The sequence below is a fragment of the Gobio gobio genome (genome assembly GCF_949357685.1).
Source record: "Gobio gobio genome assembly, chromosome: 8".
NCBI lineage: Eukaryota > Metazoa > Chordata > Actinopteri > Cypriniformes > Gobionidae > Gobio > Gobio gobio.
In genome coordinates, this window is record NC_137114.1 from 31,594,075 (window position 1) to 31,621,312 (window position 27,238).

The window sequence follows — 27,238 nt, forward strand, 5'->3', positions numbered from 1 at the left end:
TTCCATTTGCCTGTGAAGAAGCAAGGCAAAAGAGACGGCCAAACTTTCTCCGCTCTCAGCCCAGGCACGTCTCTCTAAATACATTGGCAGCAGCCAGTATTCCCACTCATCCAGTGCTGCAGCTGCTTTCAAAGGAAGTAGTAATTATGCATTGTCAGAGTTCAAACACTGCCAGTGTGGCTGCAGTGGGATGTGCGCCACTTGCTGTGACTCTGCATTCGAGTGGCCAGGAAGGTCAGATCACTTCAGGGCCAAGCCAGGAGCCTTGTGATGTGGTGGCATCAGGTGGGGCAGCATGTGGAAGAGCCAAAACTGCATCTGCTGCCGTCTTTCGCTACAAGAATGTCAAGTAAAAAACTGGTTTCATCAGGCCGTGCGGTTTGTTCCCCACCCTGTTGAAGCACAGAAATCTTCCCGCTAATATTATAGTGCCTGGTGGGTCAGGAGGGCAGGCAGGAAGCAAGTTCATTAAAACGTCATTCAGCCTGTATTTTCATATTAAATAGGAGTTCATTATTAATTGCTTTTGATGTGGCAATAAGATTTAGATTGAGTGTCTGTTTTTCTAATCGCATAGTTTGAAAGCGATGAAACCAGCCCAACACAAACTGAACTCAAGCCAGTGAACTTCGGGTTGCTGTTTCACAGAAAACATCGAACTGACAGCAAGCTGTAAGAAAATGCTACCGCGGTGCTGTTTGGGTCATCTTAGATCTTTTGTCTCCTCTTCCAGGCATTGGAGGAGGCCCAGAAAGCCATCCAGCAACTCTTTGGCAAAATCAAAGACATCAAAGACAAAGCGGAGAAATCGGAGCAAATGGTGAGTAAAAATAAGCCCTCTAGACAGGAACCTAGTCATTTAAGGCCTGAAAGTCGACCCAGAGTAAATAGCCATTCGGCACCCACCCACCCCAACAGGCTGGGTAACCAAGGCACAAGAAACTGTGACATCCTGTGGTTTTGTCCACAGCACTCTTTTTGAGGCCAAGGTAATGCACTGGCCATCTGTAAATGTCATACAGTGCAAAGGGGAGGAAGGCAGGAGAACAATAGCAAAGCTCTGTCCCCGTGTCCCCAATATGTTGAAGGAATATAAAGAAGGGATGCATGAAATATTTTTAGTATATTTGTTTTTAGTATTGAATAAATGGTAATGATACATAGTCTTTAGAATTTAATCAATAGTAATTGAATTGTGCATGCTCATTTTGTGTGTATATATATATATATATATATATATATATATATATATATATATATATATATATATATATATATATATATATATATATTATATATTATATATTATATATATATATATATTATATATATATATATATATATATATATATATATGTATGTAATCTATTAATTGTATATATATATTTGTCGTCATTTAAAGGGGTCATGAACTGGCTTTTTTAAAATATATGTATACTGTTGGCTGAGGTCAACTTATGACGTTCGTGTGGTTTTTACATTCAAAAACATCATATTGAATAAGAAATGAGCTATTTTCTATCCTGGTTTTGAGCCTAGCTCGTGAATGCTCGGTTTTTATGGGCGTGCCGCATTGAAAACCTTGAAGTAAACGCCCACTGCTATGATTGGATAGCAGTTTTGCATATTATAATGAGCTTCGGTTCCCCAATCATTACACGCGAGGAATCGTTTTGAAAAAAACGGAATGATTCACCCACAGGGAATAATGTCTTTATCAAACAAACACAATGATTTATCTCTCATCCACCCGTCATTATTTGGAATGTTATTTTCTATTACTTGGCCGGCCCAATCGGTGGATATAACCGCGAACTTGAAATAGTGCGAGCCCTGGCCCATACATGTTCGAGTCTGATCACGAATCGCAGGAAAATGAACCAACTCAAATACAAAACCTCTGACAGCGTGGAAGTTATGTTTAGTTAGACACGTACATAATCAGTAGATATCAAACGTAACAATGCAATATTATCACATTTTTTTATTCGCATAATCGTTGCCTCATTCCTGTCAGATCCATAAGCCATAGCAGGGTTTTTAATCTCATCCTGTCTTAAAATCCAGCCTCTTGTTTACAAAACTAATCCGGTGAAATGAAGCAAACAAATGCAATGTCTTTCCCACGTGAGCTGGATCTTCATTAAAAATAAAGTTAAACCATGCATTTTGGAATCTGAAGGAAGCTTATGGCATGTTTGCTCCGGTTTAGCTCCACGTAGGCCTGTTATTTATCTAACATGCCAGGCACAAATCGGTGGGCAAGGCTACAGAATTAGGTGTTTTTCTTCGGTTAAGGCGACATTTCACTGCACTTTCACGGACGCACATTCGCAGATTGATCGTTTGCTGAGCCAGCTGTCAATAAAATTTTCTTTGACTAACAAGGATGTTTTCAGCTCTGAAACTTACAGGATATTCTTATATTACCATGACCTTTTATATATCAAAAGCTCAAGAGAAAGTTGATTTCTCAAGTCATGACCCCTTTAATGCTCACATACTCAACACTAAAAATGTGATAACACTTTTAAATATAATCTTAAACAAATCTCAAATATTCATTTTCACACTGTACATTACAGTATATTGCTGTGATGCCTAAATTCACTTTACATTTAATTGATTAATTTAAATTTTTAGTGTTGACAAAGTTGGATAGACCTTTTTTATATTCTCAACAGTTATAATTATTGCTAATTTATAATAAGAAATGTTTCTTGAGCACCAAATCAGCATCATAGAATCATTTTAGAAGGATCATGTGCTATAATATAATAAATACAATTAAAATATTATAAATACAGTAATAATATAATAATTATCAGCCAGAATTCAAATATCAGTATGCCTAATGTATCTAAAAATTTGCTTCAGGTGAAAGAGATCACACGGGACATCAAGCAGTTGGACCATGCAAAGCGTCACCTGACAACTTCTATAACAACCCTCAATCACCTGCACATGCTGGCTGGCGGTGTGGACTCTCTTGAGTATGTTTATTCAAGATAACTTGCTTTTCCCAAGATCAGTGTTTGCTCCGTCATAGTAGAGTGCTAAAAGCTTGTCTCATTGTACGTTTGCAGAGCTATGACTCGAAAGAGGCAGTATGGGGAGGTGGCCAATCTCCTTCAGGGTGTAGTCAACGTGCTTGAGCACTTCCAGAAGTACATGGGCATCCCCCAGATACGCCAGCTCTCAGAGAGGTAAGGACACAAACACAAGACTCACTCTCACACTGTTTATTTGACTAAATCACGGTGCTGAGAGTCTGAAGATCCTGTTTATGTTTACTGAAGATGCAGCACAGGAAGGAAATCTGCTTCACAGTGTCTCATTATTCACGTCCCCCCCACACTTTGGCCTTTTCCCCAAGCGGAAAGCAGCTCTTTGTTTCGGGCCTTTCCCAGCGGAGGAGCTTTCTCTCATTTGGGTGGTGCAATCCACGTCCCCTGCAGGCTCGGAGACTGGGCCTTTTGTTAGGAAAGATACAGGGCTCCGGTCCCTATGATTCTGCACTTCCCATTGCTTGTTTATGTTGGATGCTCTGATAAAGCTGTTGTTTCATAAGCAGATGGCAAGGAAGGGTGTGTTTGATGTGGAAAAATGATTCCCCTGATTGTTCCAGGTTCTAAATGTTTCTCTGGAAAAGCATGTACTGCGGTTCCTTTTCAGTGCCCCTGTAGTCAAGTTTACCCATTTGGTTCATAAGACTTTTCACAGACGGACCTCATATGTTAAATGCCGTCTTTGAGTGATGATGAGAGTTTGTTTGGTTGAGCATGCATTTGTACATCAAGTGAATCCAGTGTTTTGTTGAAACAGCATTTAAGTGTGCCAAAGTACATGAGCGTTTTCTGACCGCTGCGTGACTCATTTTTTTTCTCGTCCGTTTCTTTTGTGGTGTAGAAAGAGATTATATTTGATGAGGGTGGGGATTGTGCTTCGGAATTTACAATGTAAATAATATTAGCCCCCCTTTGGTGATCAGATGGGCTGATTTTAGTGATGTTGTTTTGAACTACACAAGCTTAGCATGTATTATGAGGACCAAAAAAAGTATTGAGAGAATTCTTGTGATGTCTAATTGGATCTTTGGGATGTTTAATATTAGTACATGCCAAATATGGAGAAACTGAGATGCTTTCTTTCCGAGCCTGACTGTCCCTAAATGGAGAAGTCTGGTTGGCTATAAGGTGTGGCAGAGATGTTTCCGAGATCAGGGGCGGCAGCTGAGGGATGTGCTGTGGTTCAGACAGTGTGGAGGTCTTAATGGAGCTGGTGAGAGAGCAAATTGGCAGCCATGTGCCACGTTGAATACTGGTGTCTGACTGGCAAGTGCATGTGTCTCCGTCTCTCTCTTTCAATCGCTCTTCCTCTGAGTATCTTGTTTTTTTTGGAAGACACTTGTGCAGAGTCTGCTTGTGCCAGCATTTGATCCAGAAATGAAAAGAGCATCTTCTAATCATCAAGTTGTGGTTCTTACAGACCCTTTTGGTGGAATTGGGCAGTGTCTGAGATTTTCGCTCCAAAGTACAGTTTGGGCTTATTGTTTAATAGAATTTATATTTACATCTGTTTTCATACAAGTAGCTGATATTTCTGTCTTTGTTCCATTTGTTTTCCCAATGCCAGTAGTCATTATTTTAGGAGGGATCTAGGTACTAGCTATTCTAATAGATATTAGCACATAGGAATAACACCATGACTCGGGATGTCAAAAATACTTGGTTACAAAGTATAAAGTAATGATATAGCAGTCTTTCTACAGTATTGGTAGAATTTGTGTAAGGGAAAGTTTTGTAGTGTTGCAGCTACACAAGGTAAAATGCACTTCTTCTCTTCAGATGCGCATTCAGTTTCTGACTTACTCCACACACTTGAGTCTGTTGATAACCGGACAAATGGAAGAGTGAAAGAACGTTTGTTTTGACGCGTCCAGTTTAAGCTGCTCGTTTGCGTCTGTGTACAGACTTCCCAGTATCAGAAACAAATGGATGGTTTATTTTAATGGTGTCCCAGATCGCACCTGAGGATTATTCAACAAGGAACAGTGTAATGGAGATTTTGCAAAGAAGCTTTTGTTGATAGTTGAAGCAGCCAACTGTACTGTCAAAAGTACCGACTTCGGTACCAAGTCAGATACACACGAGAGTGTTTGCAAACGGGCGTCTTTCAGCGGATCCCTAAAATATACACTGATAGACGGATCCGCTGAGAGACGCCTGCTTTACAAAGACGTCTATTTACAACATGATTTTGAAGCGTTGATCATTGTAGTCAATCACAGACATGTATGTTGAGTGTGTGAACATGATGGCCAATCAGAGGTGTTTATGAATCCGTTCAACAGTGTTTAAGATGCTAGAGGGAAACGCTGGTGTCATTACAATTTTATCATTTCAGTACCGAAGTCTGTACTTTTGACAACATTAGATCTGTTCACAAACGGCAAGTAAATTATTTAATAATGCTTTGTCTTCAAAGCACTAATTACACTCTTACCATTCCAGATTTCTAACACGCACTTTAAAAGTTGCTGCTCTCCGTATGTTTTTCCGTCGCCTCTGGTCGTGTTCATATGTAAATTGTGCAAGCTTATTTTGTCCATTAGACCAAAAGATCTGAGAAAAAACAAAAAACAAGACATTTACCTACCCATAGACCCTCTCCTTGAAGAAATCTGGACAGAAGTGGTTGAAAGTGGGCAAAAAGAGACCGGTATTTGTCTCCCTTGTCTTATTACCAGGTTTAAACGGGGCCTAAATGACAGTTTTATATGGATAATGTTTTCAAAACACTTACTCATGTGCAATAGCAAGTGGGCGTTGAAACTTGACTTTATTGCTTTGATAATCTCACTAGACACCAGGGAATCCTGAGACTACCAGGTGTCTTGTAAACACTCATCCATTTGTTTCGCCCCTCCGCAGAGTTAAAGCCGCACAGAGCGAGCTTGGTACACAGATACTGGCTGACTTCGAGGAGACTTTTCCTGCCCAGGGGTCAAAGGTACAGATATTGCTTTCTGATGAAAAGATTACAAATAATCAATCCCGGTTTCATTCATGTCACAGATAAAAACCTTTAGTTTATTATTCACAGAAATCTGGAGGTCCTAGCATTGTTCTCAGAGATGCCTGCTTGGTGGCCAATGTCCTGGATCCTCGGATTAAGCAGGAAATCATCAAAAAGTTCATCAGGCAGCATCTGTCAGAATACCTAGTGCTCTTCCAAGAGAACCAGGATGTGAGCGTGTCCTTGTGTATCCTATACATGCTGAAATTGTGCTATACCATCTCTCTTACGTTCTGTTCTGTTGTTTGTCCTGAGTACAGGTGGCATGGCTCGACAAAATAGACCGGCGCTATGCATGGATCAAGCGTCAGCTCGTGGACTATGAAGAGAAGTATGGACGAATGTTTCCTGAGGAGTGGTGCATGACTGAGCGCATCGCTGTAGAGTTCTGTCATATCACCAGGTACCGTCTGAACATCTCACACTAACACTGCATTCACATAATGTTGGTTCTCAAGTTCATTCATGTCATTAGTCAAATTTCCATTCAGATTTGTATGCAAATATTGGGATATAGAATTTTGGATTTTAATTAAATTTCCATAATGCCATAAAAAAAAATTCTCACTTGAGGATGATCATTTTCTTTTTTTCCAAGACATTCACTACAATGGAAACACTTTTACTGAATAAATTCCTAAATGGACATCAAAAAATCAAGTGCATATGTCTCAAGTTATGTGGCTGTATAATAAAAAAAAACTCAATTTCTAGTTTAAACCATTTTCACTCTCTTGAACACATGGGTTGAAATTAATTTAAAAATGGTTTCTGCGATATTTATATTTTTCACACAAGATAAATTCGGAACTTCAATGGAAAAGTAATTATTTGATTGTCTAATTACAAGTAAAAAATTCTATGAAAGCTTCAATTTCTCAAACTTTTTCATTATGTGATGTTGGATATAAATATCTAAAACATCTTCTGTATAGATGTAGATAGTTACACAACTGTTCAAAAGTCTAGGGGCAGTATGATTTTGTTTTTTGAAAGAAATTAATACTTTTATTCATACTTTTTACAAAACATTTTCTGTTCATGAACTTTCTATTCATCAAAGAATCCTGAAAAAAAATTCAGCTTTGTGGTCAAAGGAATAAATTGCATGTTAAAATATATTAAAACCGAAAACGGGTATTTTAATAATATTTCACAATATTACTGTTTACTGTATTTTTGATCATATAAAGCATAAGAGCATAATCATAACAGACTAAACCTTTGAACTGTAGTGTACTCTACATATTTTGTGTTTGGGGGGGGAATAAAAACAAAAGTTTGAAAAGCGAATATAGAAGTGTAGCATTTATAGTGATTTATGTATTTTGCTGTCTTCAATAACAAATCCAGACATGGGTACATTTTGGCATAATGAGTTTTGCCATAGAAACTGATCATTTTGAGTCTGAGTAGAATTGTAATTACGGTAATTCTGACATGATATCAGCACAGCATAAATCCTCATTATCTCCATTACCCCATAGAGAAAATATACCTGGGGAATTACATGTGCATTTAGTGGTTAGCTTAGAAGACTAGACATTAGACAGCACACCACTATGGCATGATTTAGAAAAAGACACACTTGTGCAAAGTATGACATGAATGATTAGATGGAAAGGAAATGGTTACATGTCTGGGATTTTAGTAGTGGTATTGACAAAGTAGGTTATGTGTGTTGTCTATAGTCGAATTCCTCTCAAAAGAGTCATTACAAAAGCCTCAATGTCTGGAAAGAACGTTTGAGGTCTACTGTAATCTGATCTAATATATTTCAAATTTTTTAACAAAACTTTATGTAAGAATGGATACACCGCACCACCATCTTCACCCTATATAGGCTCTCTAAAAAGGTTATTTTTTCAAGCTGACGGTAACTGGATCTTTTCTTTTGAATACAACACTGATTCACCGTGGTTTCTTTTAACAGCCAAACCAGGCATCTGCACATGCTGGCCTATAAAAGCATTGACCTGAAGTTAGTCCTTCTTGGCACGTTTTGCTCACAACCCTGTGTCTATGTCTGTGTTTCATTTGCTCATCAGAACTGAGCTGGCCAAGCTAATGCGAACCCGTGCCAGGGAGATCGAGGTCAAGCTTTTGCTCTTCGCTATTCAGAGGACCACCAATTTCGAGGGACTGCTGGCTAAGCGCTTCTCGGGTTGCACCTTGAATGACGGGCCCGGGGTGAGGCCATGCCACAGTTGCACTTTGTTTTGGACCATGCCTGTTTGTGGGAAAGCATAAAAAGGGTTTTACTGAGGCGTGAACATGCTGGTAATCTGGCTGTTGTGTGATGTTTCTTCTCCTTTGCACTCTCAGCAGAAAAAACCTGAGACGCCTCTAGAACCAACAAACCCCTTTCTGGAAGATGAGTCGGGAGAGGACAACGTATCAGAAAAGGATGAAGATTTGGATAGAGTGAGGCTGCTTCTCTTTATTTGCTCTCTATTATGCTGCAATGACCCTATTTGCACAATATCCAGTCTACTCCACCCGTCTTCTGATAGAAATTGATACCGCATTTGGTACCATTCCAACATGCAATTTACATTTCTTTCTAATGTAGTTTGATTTGACTTACATCTGAACTCTAGCCTGGATCAGGCGCATATTCTCTGTAATTGACGTGTTATGAAAACATTCAAGGCGCCGTGTGTTTAGAAGTCTTTATTTGCTCTGTATTTATCAAACTCTTAACGTGTACTTTAATATAACAGCTTGACTTTGGCTCAGATCCTATATTTATTACACACTTTGTCCCTTTTATCTTCAAATTGGCAATGATGTTCTCCGTTTTAGGTGTTGTAAGAACATTTCTTATGATTTGGGTTCCTCAAAAGTTCACCATTATCACTGGTGTTTTTGCAACAGAGTTTCCTTCCACCTTCCAGCCACACTGTAGCACACGCCAGGGTTATTGTCATTAACTAAACCCATAAACTGAAATAAAACATGTTTAATTTTTATATATATATATATATATATATATATTTCATTTTATTTCAGCTAGTTGCCAAGGCAGGATTTCTAATTTTCATTCAGTTTAACTTGAAGCAAACTAAATGAACTAAACCTAATAAATGCAAATAATAAAAACAATGTACTAGAAATATTAATAATATAAGTAATAAAATAATTAAAAAAAATACTAAAACGATATTGTGAAAACAGAAAATATAAAATCAAAAGCTAATTCAAAATATTACAAAAAACTATAATAGCATATCTATGATAATAAAATAACACTGGCCCACGTAAAGGAACCTCTTAAGACATTTTCTGATTGAGTAATGTTTTGCTGTTCACAGCCAAAGAAGCCCAAGGCTCCAGACAACCCCTTCCACGGCATTGTGTCCAAGTGCTTTGAGCCTCATCTCTACGTTTACATCGAGTCGCAGGATAAGTGAGTGAAATTTGCTGGAATGTTGTGCACAATCATGTCAGACAAGTCAAACGGGAAGTAGTCCATTCATTTGCTTTGTGATTGTTTCTTTCTTGTACACCCCTTTCTAGTAGTTTTCTTGTCTGACTCTCTCCGCCTCAACACTGAGGCAAAAATGGTTCCCATTAGCTGGTAACCACAGATGCTGCAGACAACCTGAAAACAGCAGCTGATTTTTCTTTATTCGTCTGTTCTCATACTTTACCTCTCTTTTCCCACTTTCCCTCTCTCTCTCTCACCCACGGGACTCCCAAGAAAAGGGCTTCTTGTGCAGGCCCTTCTCTGGCCCATTTAACACTCCGCTGGCACTGCCTAAAGCAGAATGACCTTTCTGTTAACAATGGCTTGCATTATACCAGTTCGCACTGACCTGTCTGGCATGAGAGTGTCCACATTCTTCTCTCGGGGTCAGCATCTATCTGATTACTCCGTGCTGAGAGATGGCCTATTTACTGACCTTACAATACAATGCTGTTCAAAGCAAGTTTAACACATTATGATTTCTGTCATAGTCAGATATGTGGTGCTGTCTTTTTTTAAATGTATTAAATGTTTTTGCTAATTTGACACTGTTTTCAGATTTTACTGTATTTTATTTTTTATTTAGTTTTTTCCAACACAAAAAAATCCATCAGATACTTTGTCCCAAAAAGCTAACATTTGGTATGCAAATACCTTTTTAAATATTTAATTGAGTAGTTTTTCCAACAAAACGGGAGTGCCCATCAGATAGCTCTCCCAAAAAAAGATACACCATACAAATATTTAGTTTTGATATTGAAACTAAGAAGTACTGAAAACATTCAAAAACATCTACAACTTCACCCATAGAGGTATCTTTGATAATATAATAAATAAATGCATAACCATAGTCAAAATTAATTAAAAAAATACAAAATATACACGATTTTAATGAGTATTTCTGCAGATTTCTTCTGGGCCTACTGCCATTTAATGTTTTTGTTTTCTGTCTTAGAAATCTTGGAGAGCTGATCGACCGCTTTGTTGCTGATTTCCGGGCACAGGGTCCCCCTAAATCAGGTACAGATGAGGGAGGCGCTGTGCTTCCCAGCTGTGCAGATCTCTTCGTGTACTACAAGAAGTGTATGGTGCAATGCTCGCAACTGAGCACCGGAGAACCCATGATTGCTCTGTCCACCATCTTCCAGAAGTATCTGCGCGAGTATGCATGGAAGATCCTCTCTGGAAACCTACCCAAGTGAGTTGAACCACCTGACCTTTCCTCACACTCCTTTTTTTTTTTCTCTCCCTTGTTATGTTAGAATTTTGATCCTCCCAGTTGCTGGGGCTTTTATTCGGGGTGTTAATGCTGTGGTGATGCTTGAGGAGAGCGAGTGGTCGTCTCTGTGTGGTCGCATTTGTGGGGTTTCTCTTTGCTGCTCTTCAAAAGAAGAAAAATCCCCACCCGTCGCCTTGTGTGGTTTACCCCGTATTGTCTTTGGGAGTTTCAAAAGGGATCTTTGTTTTAGAGAAGCTGTCTTGTGGTTTCCATGCAGTCTTTCTTGTGTTTCTTTCAGCAGGGAGGGCTGGAGGGTTGAGTTAGGGTTCTTTAGTAACCATGTTTGTGCTTGTTTGCATGCAGGACCAGCACCAATAGTGGTGGTCTGACCATCAGCAGCCTGCTGAAGGAGAAAGAAGGTTCAGAAGTGTCCAAGTTCACAATGGAAGAGCTGTGTCTCATTTGCAGCATCCTAAGCACAGCCGAATACTGCCTAGCTACCACACAGCAGGTGACCAAACATGCATGCATCAGTTAACTATCATAAATAGATAGGTGTTTTTTTTATGCAAATGTCTTATATCATGTCCACAGCTGGAGGAGAAGCTTAAGGAAAAGGTGGACAAGTCCCTAATTGAGAGAATCAACTTAACTGGGGAGATGGACACCTTTAGCACGTAAATACAATTCACACTGACTTGACCCTCAACACTAAGTAAAAACATATTTGCTCAAGGAAATGATTTTGTACTTGTTAAGTAATGTTCCCATGAATCTCTCTGTTTGGCAGGGTTATCTCAAACAGTATCCAGCTCTTGGTTCAGGACCTGGATGCTGCATGTGATCCAGCCCTCACAGCAATGAGCAAGGTACTATACCGGTACCATGGCAGTTATCGGCTGATACTAAAGTTTTTTTAATTTATTAATTTATTTTTTGCTTGTTTGTTTTTTCATTTATCATACCAGGCATTGTTTTTTTTTTTTCAATTAAGACAAAATAGTATATAATTTTATTATCAGTTAACGACCATAACATAATTTTTTGCCAGTATCAGCCACGTTTTTTATATCGGTTCATCCCTGCTTTATTTGTTTGAAAGCAGTTTTTTAGTATTCATTTAATAATACTAATACATACTTTAAAGGGGTACTTCAGCGCTGGGAAGATGAATGTGTATTTAAACTGGGTCATTTATGTAGTAGAAATGTGAAATTATTTTTGATTTGGTGCCTTCTAGACTGAGAAAAGACAGAAAATGTATTTTTGTCTCATGTGGATGAAAGACAACAACTCCCAGAATGCACTTGCTTCGCTTCCCTACGAGGCCACTCCCAAAGCCACGGCTACTGGCTATCACTTGCCCCCACCGTCGTTTTGATATTCATAGTAATAAAATAATTTCGTTCAGTTAGCGAACAGACACTACAATTAAAAACTGAACGTGTCTTTTCAATAAAGTGTGAGTGAGCCGAACAAAAGGCATGGCACAGACGCAGCAGGAGTCAGATGTCATTCACAACGCGTGTCCAGTCTGGTGCGTTTTCAGATCATGCATATGGAAGCTTAACTCTCATAGGAATTCATTGAAAAGTTGAAACACTCACTTTGCTTCGCACCGCTCTGTTATTAATGCCTGAGCTGAGCGGCCGTACGCATTTACATTCTGTGAGTGAGATCCCTCCCCTGTGGGCGGGTTGATAACATGCGGATCTAGCTCCTTCTACTGGCTGTAGTCTATAGCCTCTGGCCAAAAAATCCTCCGATGACACACAATGACGATATTTGCGTCATCGGAGGATTTTTTCCAGAAATAAAATGCATTATTCTCTCGTCTCAGGGGGATATGAGGGGGAAAAGTACCATAATTTTAATATACTACCGGCTTTCTACTGATAGAAAGCTTAATGCTAATCGCTGAAGTAACCCTTTAGGCAGTTATTTTTTTATATTTTCAGTTTTCGTTTAAATTTTAGCATTAATTTTGGTTTGTGCTTTTGTCATTTTTTTAAATCTGGTTTTTAATATATTTCCACTCAACTTTACTTAATTTTTATATCAGTAATTTTAGTACTTCAACGTATTTTATTTCAGTTAGTTGCTGTTTGTCCTCTAATATTTATTTATTTTATTTCCATTTTTAAGTTTTAGTAATTGTTTGAAAGTGTCTCTAGGATATTTATACTAGCCTTGAAGTTGATTTTGTCTGTGTTTGTACAGATGCCATGGCAGAGTGTGGAACATGTGGGAGACCAAAGCCCGTATGTGACCTCTGTAATCATGCACATCAAACAGAATGTGCCCATCATTAGAGACAACCTGGCCTCCACCCGGAAATACTTCACCCAGTTCTGCATTAAGTTCACCAAGTCAGTACTGCAGCCACTCACTAATCCGTGAAACAAAACCTCTTTCATAAAACAGGGTTTGCTCAACCTCTGCTAACAGTACTTTTTATCCATTCGTTTCAGCTCCTTCATTCCAAAGTTCATCAACCACCTGTTCAGGTGTAAGCCAATCAGCATGGTTGGAGCAGAGCAGGTCGGTGGAGATTTAGAAACTGGGATGTTTAGGTTTCATGGACTTGACTAAGTTCAAACACATGTTCTTTTTATTTCTTCTCCTGAATAGCTACTTCTGGACACGCATTCCCTCAAAACCGTTCTTCTAGACCTCCCTTCCATTGGCTCTCAGGTGGTCCGTAAAGCCCCGGCCAGCTACACCAAAATAGTGGTTAAAGGAATGACTCGAGCAGAGATGATCCTCAAGGTGGGAACCTTATGTGCATTCACGACCCTCAAACATTGGAGAAATCGCTCAGCTTTCACCCAATTCTTTTTTAAAACAGGCCTCCCTGATGAGAAGCTCAATACAGGAAAGTCTTTAATGATCAGCTGCTCATAAAGCTCTGTGTGGTGCAGTGCTCGGTTGGAGTTATTTACCAAGCTGTGCACCTCTGGTTTAATGAGCTCTCTCTGAGAGACAGGAAGTGCTCACATGCCTTGGCTTTCCTGCCTGCAGCCTTAGCAGTCCACAGTTTAATATTCCTACTCATAGATCTTGACTTATATTTACATATAGACTTGTAACATACAGTGGGGTTCAAACTTTTTTCCCCTTTACAAATTGTTAAAAAGTTATTTGAGTTAAGAGAGATACTGATTTGAAAATGAATTTAACATGATCAGAATGAACTCGTTGGTTGCCTCCATTTTGCTTTAATGACTGCAGCATTCAAGCTGCATAAAATTCACAAGTAAAGGCCTGTTCACACCAATATGTTCAGCTTAAAAATTTGATCAGATTTTCGCTTGTGATTTGCTTCTACAGACCAATGCGTAAAAAGTAATGAAAATTATGAAAATGAAAGTTAAATGAAAATATAGGTAGGTATCTAATAGTTTATTTAATGCTAATCACTGTTGATTAGCAAAATAGGCTGTTCTAAGCACAACCAAGTCGTAGTTTTATGTAACCACGGCATCTCAAAGAACATGACCAAAAGTGCTAATCCTATTGGTTGGCCAGTTTTCTTCACAATGCAATGGAAAAGATGTCATAACACCCCGCTGTAAAAATGGACGTATGAGCTCTGTGTTGTACTATTAAATACAACAGGAAGAGAAGATGGCTTGTGCCTCAGTGAATCTTCCTCCCCCTGATCCACAGACCCACCTTCTTCTCCCTGACCCTTATCTTCAGCCCCACACATGCTCCACAGGCTTTTTTTTAGGCTCTCCGGGGCTTTCCTGCTCCTGGTCTTTTAACTGCCTGGAATTCAGCCTTAATCCACCTAATGTTCATACTGGGTTCAGCTCTAATTGTGCAAGATCATGCAAAGAGCATTTACAAAAGAGGAAAAAATGCTATAAGAAAACATGGGCTACATAAAAAGGGATACTTCACCCAAAAACAAAAGTTAAAATTCGGTAATTTTATCAACCTTATGTTGTTCCAAACCTTGAATTTTGTTCATCTTCAAAACAAAAATAAAGATATTTTCAAATAAATAAACAAGGCTGACCCATACTTGCTTGACACACAAGAACAAACCTCATTGGTTGTCAGATTTAACTTTTATTCAAATATAAAATTGATCAACACATACAGTGGGGCAAAAAAGTATTTAGTCAGCCACCAATTGTGCAAGTTCTCCCACTTAAAAAGGATATAAACAGTGAATTTTGAAGTGATATATTCTTGAAAACTCAGAGGTGGATTCGGAGAGCAATTACATTACCACACGACCTTGGTGTTTGTCAAAAGCAGTCGGTAATTCAGCCTGGGTTTTTTTCGCTGGTAGTGGGAGACGGACGGCTTCAGCCAATTCCTTCACCACTAACGGAGCGAGCTGAAAAATACTTTTCCCGGACCACAACATCATGGCCACCAACAAAACTCCGCAGTGATTGTTCTTGCTCCGTGTAATGGAGTTCGTTTGTTCAGGGAAGAAGGAGGTGGGAACCGGCTAACGTTTAACAACTTATAATCAAATAATAAACACAAAATGAAAGTAAAAGCGGCAGCCCCTCAAGGACGACTGCCGCGCACATACATAACAAAACGTAAACAAAACACTACTTAAAATCCAGGCCTGGTCCTTCACCGGTGTCGCTCGTCCTTAAATGCCTCCGTGCTCCCTCATGAGAGGACTCGAGACCGCTGTGTCTCATTCTCAATCACGCACACCGATCTCGCTCGCTCCTCCCATATCTTGCTCGCTCGTCCACCTCTCCACACTCCGGCTTTAACTTCTGGACATTCGTCAGCGGTGCCACACACTCGCATCTTTCACCGCCGCCATTACTGAACTACAACTCAAACTAGCACCCGACATCAATGTCATCGCTCTCAGACACCCCCTCTGTTCGCTGATTGGACCGGTAAAAAATTGTTCGGGAGAAAACCTAAGCATATACAGCAGTCCCAGACGTAGTACTGAAGGAAAATGAAAATTGAGCGGAAGTATGTAGGAGGGCAGAGCCAGGCTACTTAAAAAGATGAGAGAGGCCGGTAATTTTCATCTTAGCTACACTTCAGCTATGAGGGACAGAATGAGAAAAAAAAATCCAGAAAATCACATTGTCTGATTTTTAAAGAATTTATTTGCAAATTATGGTGGAAAATAAGTATTTGGTCACCTACAAAAAAAGCAAGATTTCTGGCTCTCACAGACCTGTAACTTCTTCTTAAAGAGGCTCCTCTGTCCTCCACTCGTTACCTGTATTAATGACACCTGTTTGAACTGAGTATCAGTATAAAATACACCTGTCCACAAACAGTCAGACTCCAAACCCCACTATGGCCAAGACCAAAGAGCTGTCAAAGGACACCAGAAACAAAATTGTAGACCTGCACCAGGCTGGGAAGACTGAATCTGCAATAGGGAAGCAGCTTGGTGTGAAGAAATCAACTGTGGGAGCAATTATTAGAAACTGGAAGACCACTGATAATCTCCCTCGATCTGGGGCTCCACGCAAGATCTCACCCCGTGGGGTCAAAATGATCACAAGAACGGTGAGCAAAAATCCCAGAACCACACGGGGGGACCTAGTGAATGACCTACAGAGAGCTGGGACCAAAGTAACAAAGGCTACCATCAGTAACCCACTACGCCGCCAGGGACCCAAATCCTGCAGTGCCAGACGTGTCCCCCTGCTTAAGCCAGTACATGTCCTTCATATCTGAAGTTTGCTAGAGAGCATTTGGATGATCCAGAAGAGGATTGGGAGAATGTCATATGGTCAGATGAAACCAAAATAGAACTTTTTGGTAAAAACTCAACTTGTCATGTTTGGAGGAGAAAGAATGCGGAGTTGCATCCAAAGAACACCATACCTACTATGAAGCATGGGGGTGGAAACATCATGCTTTGGGGCTGTTTTTCTGCAAAGGGACCAGGACGACTGATCCGTGAAAATGAAAGAATGAATGGGGCCATGTATCGTGAGATTTTGAGTAAAAACCTCCTTCCATCAGCAAGGGCATTGAAGATGAAACATGGCTGGGTCTTTCAGCATGACAATGATCCCAAACACACCACCCGGGCAACGAAGGAGTGGCTTCGTAAGAAGCATTTCAAGGGCCTGGAGTGGCCTAGCCAGTCTCCAGATCTCAACCCCATAGAAAATCTTTGGAGGGAGTTGAAAATCTGTGTTGTCCAGCGAAAGCCCCAAAACATCACTGCTCTAGAGGAGATCTACATGGAGGAATGGGCCAAACTACCAGCAACAGTGTGTAAAAACCTTGTGGAGACTTACAGAAAACGTTTGACCTCTGCATTGCCAACAAAGGTTATATAACAAAGTATTGAGATTAACTTTTGTTATTGACCAAGTACTTATTTTCCATCATAATTTGCAAATAAATTATTTAAAAATCAGACAATGTGATTTTCTGTCTCTAATAGTTGAAGTGTACCTATGATGTAAATTACAGGCCTCTCTCATCTTTTTAAGTGGGAGAACTTGCACAACTGGTGGCTGACTAAATACTTTTTTGCTCCACTGTACATAGAGAGCTTGTCAAATATGATGAACAGAAGCTCAAACATACTTGCTTGATCCACGAGAACCAATGTGGTTTGTTCTCGTGGTAAAGACTTGGATTTAAACCACTTGATTTCTTTTTTTACAATAGTTTTATGAACCTTTTGAATTATGACATTTTTAGTGGAATTCACTTTCAATGGAGGAACCCAAATCTGTCAGGTTTCATTAAAAAAAAATCGAATCAATTGTGTTTTGAACATGAACAAAAGTCTTATGAGTTTGAAATGACAGTGGTGAGTAATTGACCACAGATTTTTTCATTTTCGGGTGAACTATTCCTGCAACAGCTGAGTTTGTTTATTTCTATCTATTATATATCTATTTCTAAATAAGTCCTCATTGATCTTACCACAACATCCAGTGTATAGTCTAATCTGGCTGCTGATAAGTATTGATGAACACATGACCAGTGGTCTTCATTCATTGGCATTTGAAGGTCTGTGTAAGAAACCTGGCCTTGATCTTGACTTGCGTTGGTTGGCGTTTAATGATTGGCTTTGTTGGGCCCCAGGTGCCTCTCAGGTAATTACTTCCATCTTCATCAGCATTTTGCTCTGCGGTTCTTGGAAGAGTCATTCATACTTCATTATGCTTCTGAACATCAAGGGCTCTGCTGCCATTTTGGCCAGGCGAATCAGCAGCTGGTATTTTTTTGCTTTGTGCCTAGTGAAACAATAGCACAATCGTTTGCCACCTCACTCTTGCTTTGTCATCGTTCTTTCTTAATCGTTGATGGATTACATCAGTGAAGTGTGACACCGGTTAAGCGGTTTATGGGTGAAATAGGACCTTCATTGCTGGTGGTGGCTTGGCTGTCCACATGATGCTCATTACAGGGTAAACGTGGAGAGTAATCTGTTAAAGATGTCTTCACTTTTTCTCTCTTTCCTTGGCTGGGAACGAGTTCCTGCCCATCCTAGGGCCCAAACCTCAGAGAGATGTGAAGCTGAAGGAGGTAGCGCAAGCCAAGCATGCTGCTGCTGCCTGTGAGACGTGGCTGTTTTCCACAGTCGTCTTGTTTTTTTTTTCTTTTTTTCCCCCCTTTCCTTGTCTCACAAATCCCCCCCACCCATTGTGGCTGTTTTTGGAAATGAACGGAAAGGCTGACTTTACCCCCCTCCTCTCATTTTCTCTTTCGCGCTCTCTCAATTCTTTCGTTCTCATTTACGAGGTAACTACAACAAGCCTTCTCGAGGCTTATCCTTGGCCTGTTTCCAGGATGGTCGCTAAGTAAATCACTCTGTGGTAAGGAAGGAACGTTCTGAATTCAAGATGATCTGAAGTGTTCCGTGTCCCGCTTGGTTTTGACCCATATCCACATATCCTGGTGTATCCCTTCAGGTACTGAGAGTAAAAAGAAAAGAAATAATAATGGCTATTGTATAAAGGGAAATGTTGCACAGGATGCTGATTAAGATACTCCCCCCCCCCCCCCCCCCCCAAGTCGTATCTGTCAGCCATGTGTTTTTCTGCCCTGTTACAAATCTAAATAGTCACAAGATATCCAGTTAAACAATTTTTTTTCTCCCAACCTTGTAGGGAAAGGAAAAGGATTCACAATGCAGGCCTGTACCTCATTTAACCTATTTTTACTACTCAATTGAGACTCTCTCATTATGCCCCACAAAAAATTACCGGGTGAGGCTAATTCAGCTTCGTTCGAGCATAGAGTAATTACGCTGTTAAAATGAGCCTTAAATAGACACTTAAGTTTTTGTCTTTGTTTAGCGCTTTATCTATCAGCTCGCTGTATTATGTTGTCTCCTGCTTCCAGAGCGGGTTTTGTGTGTTTAGAGAACCCAGTTGTAGTTTAGCTGACTTGTTTCTCTTCACCTCTCAGGTGGTCATGGCCCCTCACGAGCCTTCCGTGGTCTTCGTGGACAACTACATCAAGCTCCTTGCTGACAGCAACCCTGAGACTTTCCAGAAGATACTAGATATGAAGGTGAGTGCTTCAGGGAAATCTTCCTCATATTTCATTAGATCTGACCACTAGTAGAACAGGAGTCCCACATACATGTATGTATGTTTATATATAAGGGCTGTCGATTTTACACGTTAATTTAATTAAGTATGTTATGGAGAAAATAATGGGTTAAAATGGTTAATGCATTTACCTCATATGCTCTTCCCCCCCCCCCCCCCCCCCCCCCCCCCGACCTACGTAGGTCATCTTACATTTCATACAGTTGCTTGGTGACCACGAACATGGAGCAGGGCAACAACTCACTGTGTGATGTAGCCTATAGAATGCAGTTAGAATGCCCCTAAAATTCTAGATATTGGGAAACAAAATGCCCCTGTATGAGTTTTTCCTCATATTTATATCATATGATATAGTTAAGCAATATCAAAGGAGTAACTGGTGCAAATGTAAAATACCCATTCATCTCATGGCATTATGTAATTAATTAGATTAAACATTTTAAACATTTAAAGGCAAAATATTTAAGATTTTTGGATTTAAAATTTCCAAAAACCACTTGAACATTTATATATTTTTTGACTTGTGTACTTACATTATCCCAAATGTTTCCAAGAATGTTTAAATGCAGAGAAATAAGCAATTTTCACCAGGAAATGGACCGTGTACGTGGATCGCCGATCAATGACATCATACCCACGTTACCCACAAATAATTTTTTTTTTTGTAGAAACCATGGAAACACCAAAGACGCTTTAATATATTATGTATTTCATCGACAGAAAACAAATCATTGTTATACAGCTCAAGTCTTATTCACAGTTAGTCTTATTGTTTAAATCTTGTGAGTACCATGTTTTACCATGCCTAATATCCATCTAGCTCACAGCAGTGTGCAACAAGAGTCTCATAGTAGCCGCAGAGTGAACACACAGAGTAGCATTATAACATCACTTTCAACACACTCAAATGTCTCTAATATGATAAAACAGCGCTGCGCTACCCCACATAGGCATGACCGGAAGAAGCGGCATAATAAAAGCCCCACTTCTTTCGAGCTGTGTCGCGCTTGTCTCTCATTAGCAATTGCTCCAGCGGCCTCGTTCCGCTCCAACGCTCCAATTTGTAAAACGTGAGAATTTATTATGTGTGAGGGAGTCGTCTGTCAATGGCGTCATATACGCGTTACCCTCGCTTTTACTGCTGTAGAAACTATTGCAACAGACGTGGACAACTGCGTAACGTTTAGTGCTGTTGTAGTTTCGTTCAAACATTATGGACCATGGCAAGCAGACTTTGGAACAAAATGAGAAATCAAAAGAGGACCAGTATTGACGTGGCGTTTTCAAGATGGCGAGAGCTTTGCAACAAACAGAGATACCGTTCTTGCATGTGCTTTATTAGACAGGAGAACAAATGTACATAAAACGAATCAACGTTATGGAGCTTAATACGATGAAATATTACAATATCATCAGTGTGATGTTGTAATGTTGATGTAGCTTACTGCTAGTCTCATACAGCCAACAAACTAACACACAGAATAACAGTATAACTTTCAACACACTCAAATGCAGTTTAGATAGTGTAGACCAAGTGAAACAGCATTGCGTTTCCTCACCATTTTTAATTGGTCAAATAAACTGACCTGTACGAGTAGTAATTCAGCACTTGCGGGTAGATCGGTAGAATGAAATGTCCTCATTTCTTTATATCCTGCGGGACTCGCGTGTGGCACTGATATGTGTCCATTATCAGTAATCGCACCCTGCTTCATACCACAGTCATGTTAAAAAACATGAATGCATTCACTCATCCATAAACATTATTAGATCCATCGGTATGACGATGATTCCTCACTCATTCACTGTCATCAATCTACACTTTTGTTATTGTTTTGAAGAGCGGCGAAAAAAATACATAGTGTTGCTTTAAATGTTTTCCAATTTGTGAGCGAATCGATCTTTTGAAAGAATTAGTTGAACTGGTTCACAAATTTTTGTAAAACTGTAATTCAAATTGTAAAAAGATAAAGTAATCACAAATTATTGAAAAGAGCTTTGAAATGAATTGGCCTCTTTCACCCCTAAATCTACAGGGTCTGAAACGGAGTGAGCAGAGCACCATGCTGGAGCTTTTCAGACAGAGGTTGCCTACTCCGCCATCAGGACCAGACGGTGGCCCATCATTGTCCTTCAGTGCTCCCACCCCTGAACAAGAATCGTCCCGTATCCGCAAACTGGAAAAGCTCATTAAAAAGAGAATTCAGTAAATTAGCAGAAACTTTTTTTCCCATCAATATACTAATGTGAGTGCTCTCTTTGCTGCACACCATTCTTGATATTTAGCACGGCCTGACAACATGTCTCCGCTCGAGTTTTTTTTATCATGCTTAAAATGGGGTGTAAATAGTACTGCTATGTCTTTTTGTATGTATTTATGTTTGGTTATAGATCACAGTTTAACTTTGAGGCTTTCATGACTTGCATTACTATAAGCCTTATGATTCAAGTCCTTTCCTGAACCTCAACACATTACTGGCATGAATGAGTCATTTTGCCCCCCCCCCCCTTTTTTTTGGCTCAACTTTACAACACTAATACCCACAGTGTCATTTACTTTGCACATTTCTCTGAAATATGCTTGCACTTAAAGAGGGCAGTGTGGTCCAGAAAAGAAACCTGCTGCTATTCTGGCACAAAGTCTTCTGTCCTGGGATTTCCAACATCAAAATGATTTAAAGCCAACATTTGTATAATTGTCCCCTCACTATAAGAGTAAACGGCTGTGTGGAACTTGGCTGTTGCTCTGGGTAAAGGTGCCTGTGGAGAAGAGGAGTGAGATTTCAGGTCTCAGGTGCTCCACAACAGAAGAGCTTGGGATTTCCTGTCTCTGCTGAAATGACAAACCAGTTGTTTTGGCTTTTAAAATACTTTCCCAGGTTGGGGTGAAAGGAAAGAAACACTCGCATTGTAGAAGTTTTAACCCTGCAGGAGCTGTAAGGAAGAAATATTTACCACTTCTGTTTTCCCATGCTAGAGATATTTTCTCTGCGAACAATAACTGGAGTTCACAGGAGATTATCGGAATGCAGAAATATTAGTGTGCAGACACTGAGGATACATTATTTTACGTCATCTACTGTTCACTTTTGTAAAGAAAGTGTTTTTTTTCCTCATTGTTTGACATTAAATTATTTTATAGTCCTTTTAATAAATGATTATATAAACTCTGGAATCAGTTGACTGTACTCTTCATCATTTCATCATCACTTCATAATTGTTTCTTCTCTGCACATGGCTTTGTACTCGTTAAAAGACCTCAGCAGCAGCGCATATCAAAGCTAAAATGTGTGCAATGAATGTATGATTTTATGTTTGATGGGCTATTTTGATGTATGAGATTATTGCAATATTATTTGCAACGATTTCTGCTATGATTTATACTGTTGATTGCTTCTAATGAAAACATTCCTGCCTTCTGTGAATACGACAATATCTTTTTAATGTCAACCGCATATATAAATTCTTGTCAATAAAAATCTGTTGACTTTGCTTTGACATACTTATTGTCTTTGTGTGTGTGTGTGTGTGTGTGTGTGTGTGTGTGAGAGAGAGAGAGAGAGAGAGTCAGACAGACAGACAGACAGGTAGTTTGTTTTCTTTCCTTTTTGTCTGATTTTAAGCTTGACTTGTTTCTAAGCTTGATGTGCAGTTGGCCTCTTTTTTAAAGGGAGGGCTTCCTCCTGACTCTCTCTAATTGGCACTCCAATCAGCAGTGGGAGGCAGTTTTAAAGGCGTCTCCCCTCTTTCGGGCGCTTGTAAAACAATGAACGTCTTTGAGTGTGGACAATTTTGAATGCAGGCAGGCTGACAAGCGGGTAAACTTGCGTTACCTTCCCCGGCGATGACCCCCTGACTGAATGCGCTCAAGAGCGAAGTCAGAGAAGTTTCCATTTTGCTCTCCGTTTTAATAAAGCCATTTGAACTTGGCGACAACAAAAACATTTGCTTCTTCAGATCTGCGTTTCAAAGTCTCGGAGGAAACTGGAGCGGTGAGCCAGAGCCACGAAACGGATTATCGACGATCGTTCACGGCATCGCACAGCTGGTTTACTTTATACGAACCGCTCGGATCTCTCTTTTAGAGCGGCTTGCCCGCAAGATCAACAGAGAAAGACAATTTTGCACATAATTGGATTTAATTGCATTGTTAGGAGAGCTTGTGGAACTTGCCCGCAAGTGTTAAGCAACTTTAAAAGCAATGGTGGGAAGACTGAACTTGCGGAATGTGTCTGACGACGATCCACTGGATATGAATTTCAAAGCTGATCGGCCGCTGGACAGTCCGGACTCCGGTCTGCCTCCGAGTCCGAGCCCGAGCGTCTGGTTACTGCAGGGCACTGGGGCTGGAACCCCGATTGCAGAAGACGACAGCAGCGGGACAGCTGTGGTATGATTCCCTCATGCTAAGCTATGACATTTATCATTACAAAAAGTACATAAAGTAGGTTTTTTTATTATCTAAAACGTATAGCCAATTTCAGCTTCATTTCGATTAACAAACATGTTTTTGTTTATATGTGTGTCATGTGTATACATGTATAATAATAAAATTACTTATTACATTATTTACATTGTTAATTATTTATGTAGGCATGTATGTAAAGTATGTATGCACATATTATTTACTTGACTCAAAGTAATATGTAAAAAAAATATTGATTCTTTATCACAGGTTCCTAATAATCGCCAATTGCATGCATTGTCCTATGGTGAAGGAATTGAACTTGATCCTCTGCCACTAAAAGAAATAAGGTGAAGGTTTTTTTTTTTTTTACTGTAACCCCATTGCATGATTTTGGGATTTGGGCAAATTGCTCTGGGCAGGTGCAATTCATATGTAGCACTAACTTGTTACATGTTTTTACAGATACACGTCTTCAGTGCGTTATGATTCAGATCGGCATTTCATCCAGGACGTGACCCTGCAGCCCAAGGGTTTGGGTCTGGAGATGTGCAGCCAGACAGTGTTGGCCCTGCCTCAAAGCACCTGGAGACATTACAAGACACAGCTGGAGTTCCTGCCCCGTCAGCGTGTACAGCGTTACCAGAGCACCACCATAGTGTACCCCAAACACACCCGGACCTTCTACACCACCCAGCTCAATTATGACGGGCACAAGTTGACCAAGCGCTTCTTCTCTGCCGTAGAGCTGCAGGCTTCTGATTGCAAGGCTGGTCTTTGAAAGACACACGGGCATCTGTGCCTGACATTACGCCCATATGTACCAATTATAAACCACCGCCTGCATTCATTGAGTCCCAAGAGAGAGAAAAAAAAAAGGAAACTCGGACTGAAATTGTTGCCAGTTGGAAAGGGGTTCCCAAGACAGAAGTGCAGTTTTAGTGAGTTCAAGGCTGGAGGAGAGCAAGCAACTTTTAACATTTTTAACAGTTGTTTTCTCCATCAGTGCTTAGTGGTAGTGTACAACAATGGTTTTAATTGTATGTAGAAAAGTGGTTGATTTATTTAATAGTGAGATTCAAGTTTCAGATATTCTGCTCTGATCTTGGACCATCACTGGTTTGAAAGGTTAGATTTGATGTTCAACTTGGACACATAGTTGACCATAGAGAAATATGGGATGTACTAGAGTGCAAACTGATTTTCCACACTATTAATTGTGTTTTAGAATAATAAAATAGTGTATTTTTAGGGTTGGGTTACAAAGTTGGAGCTGCCACACCATATTGTTTATGTGCTTCACATTTCACTGGGATCTAGAAGGGAAAAATTCATATATTATGGCATAAAAAGGATTTCTGGAAGAAAAAAAAACAGGGTATTTTAGGGTGTCTTTGCACAAGGGTGAGATCTGTTATATCTAGGCTGGAACATTTAAAGGGATAGTTCACCCAAAATTGAAAATTCTGTCATTTACTCACCCTCAAGTTGTTCTAAACCTGTATGAGTTTCTTTGTTCTGCTGAACACAAAAGAAGATATTTAGAAGAATGTTTGTAACCAAGCAGATAGAGCAACTATTGACTACCATAGTAGGAAAAAAATACTATGGTAGTCAATAGTTGCTCTATCTGCTTTGTTACAAACATTCTTCACTCTATCTTCTTTTGTGTTCAGCAGAACAAAGAAACTCATACAGGTTTAGAACAACTTGAGAGTGAGGGAATGATGACAGAATTTTCATTTTTGGGTGAACTATCCCTTTAAATCCATAAAAAATGAAACTAACCTGCATATTTTTTACTACTGTAGCCACACTTAAGTCATTATCCATATTTTCTTTATGTAAAGGTTAGCTAACTTCCACAGCTTGGCTTGGTTTTAGTAAGTTGTTCTCTGTATTGTTACTTGTGAAGGAAAAATGAGAAGTGGAGTCACATTAGAAATGAACTCAGTCGTGTTTGATACTGCAGACTGAGGTATCTGAAGACTAGTGTTTGAAATTAAATTATAATGTAAATAACAGCACTTCTTTTTAAAAATGTTTTTATTCTCTATTTATTTCTTGTTCTTGTTTTAATTCCCTTTTATTCCGTGTGCAGTCATTGATCGAGAGAGTGACACGTGCTGGTTTTAAAATCTGTAGTTGTGCAGTGTCAAAATTATTTTAATTCTTTTAATTGATTCTATTCATGTTTACCTTTTAAGATGGATAACTGATCAAATTAAATAAATTCTTTTTTTAAGTGACATGTTGGTTTTTATTGTAATTTAATGTGCAGTGTCCTTAATGTTTGTATGTTTGCATCATGCTAGGTCTAAGACCCTGCTTCAAATACAAACTTAGTAGTGCAACTATAGTGATCTCCTCATTTGTTGTATTCGAGAGCCCCCTAAAGGTGAGACTACGTATTAGAGGTCATATGTTGAAAGCATTTTACTCCTACGCAATATGAATACAGTATTTAAAATGTGTATATAGTATTATGTATAAAACATGCACTTTTTTTTTAGAGTTTAAATAAAACAAGAACTTTAATATTCTACTGGCTGTCAATGCAGGCCAAGCTATTGATAACATTTTCTTGAGTGGCCAAATAGCGCTTCCTTCTGTTGGCTTTATAAATCTCAATCCTCTCTTCTTCCTCCACAGGGTCAGCCAACACTCCCATCCATCTCAGACTCTCCTGGGACTGGCTCATGGATGTCTTTAGTGAGATCTTTTTAGATTGGCTGGGCCTGGCTGTGGATACCGACAACTTTTTGTGTTGTCTACTCCCTTTTTTAGCCTTTTTACTGGTCTGCTGGGAGCATGTATGACCTTCAGGCCTGTTCTTCGGCTTTCTCATGGTCTCAGGTGTTGCTTCAGACTTTTGGCTCTGGTCTATATGTGATTCTAGTTTTGTTTCCCATTGAAGAATTCTACGGGTTAATCCAGTCTTGTGATAGGCTGTGAAGGTTACAATGTCCAGAGTTATTTAAGAATGATTTATATTTTATTATAGTTTTTCACTCTTACAATGTCATGATGAGACCTATGATTTAGATCATTATGTTAAATAAGTGTAAAGATGCTATTACACACACCCACCTGTATCATTCGAAAGTGAATGCGATGGTCTGACATGTAGTAAACGGTTTATGGTAGGCCTAGTAAATGATCCACGGTTATTTCAAAATCATTTTTTTCCCTTTGTAACTGGTTGTACTCATTGGAGTGTCAATGTTGCCTTTTTTATACTGGGAAGTGGGAACAACTACAACTGACTACAGGACAGCAACAACCCCATTCCTTTCCGTTGCTCATTGTTTACGTTAAATATACGATTATCCATGGCAACCATCCCATATTTCATATGGACGTGTAAATACAAATACTTTATTATGGTTAATTTTTCATTTAAAATGTGCTAATGTGTAATTTAAAATATTGTAGGACGTTTGTTTCTTTTAGAAGCATTTGTGGAACTGAATAAACCAATCGGATACGTTTGTAGCGAACGCATAGAAATGGGTGGGGCATGGAGCAGT

At 39.5% G+C, this 27,238-nt stretch overlaps 2 protein-coding genes across 3 annotated transcripts in view; both read left to right on the plus strand.

Annotated features, from left to right (window-relative positions):
- Positions 1 to 22,804, plus strand: part of vps53 (VPS53 subunit of GARP complex) — a 31,044-nt gene extending 8,240 nt beyond the window's left edge. The window contains exons 5-22 of one of the 2 annotated variants that reach the window (XM_079824249.1): positions 734 to 820; positions 2,878 to 2,993; positions 3,087 to 3,206; positions 5,934 to 6,012; positions 6,106 to 6,249; positions 6,339 to 6,481; positions 8,127 to 8,268; positions 8,404 to 8,502; positions 9,393 to 9,487; positions 10,503 to 10,745; positions 11,130 to 11,277; positions 11,361 to 11,443; positions 11,557 to 11,635; positions 12,987 to 13,135; positions 13,238 to 13,307; positions 13,398 to 13,535; positions 19,158 to 19,262; positions 21,340 to 22,804. In XM_079824249.1, the coding sequence (XP_079680375.1) occupies positions 734 to 820; positions 2,878 to 2,993; positions 3,087 to 3,206; positions 5,934 to 6,012; positions 6,106 to 6,249; positions 6,339 to 6,481; positions 8,127 to 8,268; positions 8,404 to 8,502; positions 9,393 to 9,487; positions 10,503 to 10,745; positions 11,130 to 11,277; positions 11,361 to 11,443; positions 11,557 to 11,635; positions 12,987 to 13,135; positions 13,238 to 13,307; positions 13,398 to 13,535; positions 19,158 to 19,262; positions 21,340 to 21,513 (2,214 nt within the window). In that variant the 3' untranslated portion in view covers positions 21,514 to 22,804. The remainder of the gene's footprint in view (positions 1 to 733; positions 821 to 2,877; positions 2,994 to 3,086; positions 3,207 to 5,933; positions 6,013 to 6,105; positions 6,250 to 6,338; positions 6,482 to 8,126; positions 8,269 to 8,403; positions 8,503 to 9,392; positions 9,488 to 10,502; positions 10,746 to 11,129; positions 11,278 to 11,360; positions 11,444 to 11,556; positions 11,636 to 12,986; positions 13,136 to 13,237; positions 13,308 to 13,397; positions 13,536 to 19,157; positions 19,263 to 21,339) is intronic. The other variant, XM_079824250.1, reaches the window with a different exon arrangement.
- Positions 22,805 to 23,057: 253 nt separating this feature from the next.
- rflnb (refilin B) lies at positions 23,058 to 25,956 on the plus strand. The gene is made up of 3 exons (XM_079824269.1): positions 23,058 to 23,693; positions 23,979 to 24,058; positions 24,174 to 25,956. Exons 1-3 carry the CDS (start codon positions 23,505 to 23,507, stop codon positions 24,487 to 24,489), a joined length of 585 nt encoding a protein of 194 aa, XP_079680395.1. The 5' UTR covers positions 23,058 to 23,504; the 3' UTR covers positions 24,490 to 25,956.
- Positions 25,957 to 27,238: the final 1,282 nt, after the last annotated feature.

Bases quoted from the DNA above. Each gene is read 5' to 3' on its own strand.
- rflnb (XM_079824269.1), top strand. From the start codon at position 23,505: ATGGTGGGAAGACTGAACTTGCGGAATGTGTCTGACGACGATCCACTG. The intron at 23,694-23,978 runs GTATGATTCCCT...TCTTTATCACAG, and splicing joins ACAGCAGCGGGACAGCTGTG to GTTCCTAATAATCGCCAATT. The intron at 24,059-24,173 runs GTGAAGGTTTTT...ATGTTTTTACAG, and splicing joins CTGCCACTAAAAGAAATAAG to ATACACGTCTTCAGTGCGTT.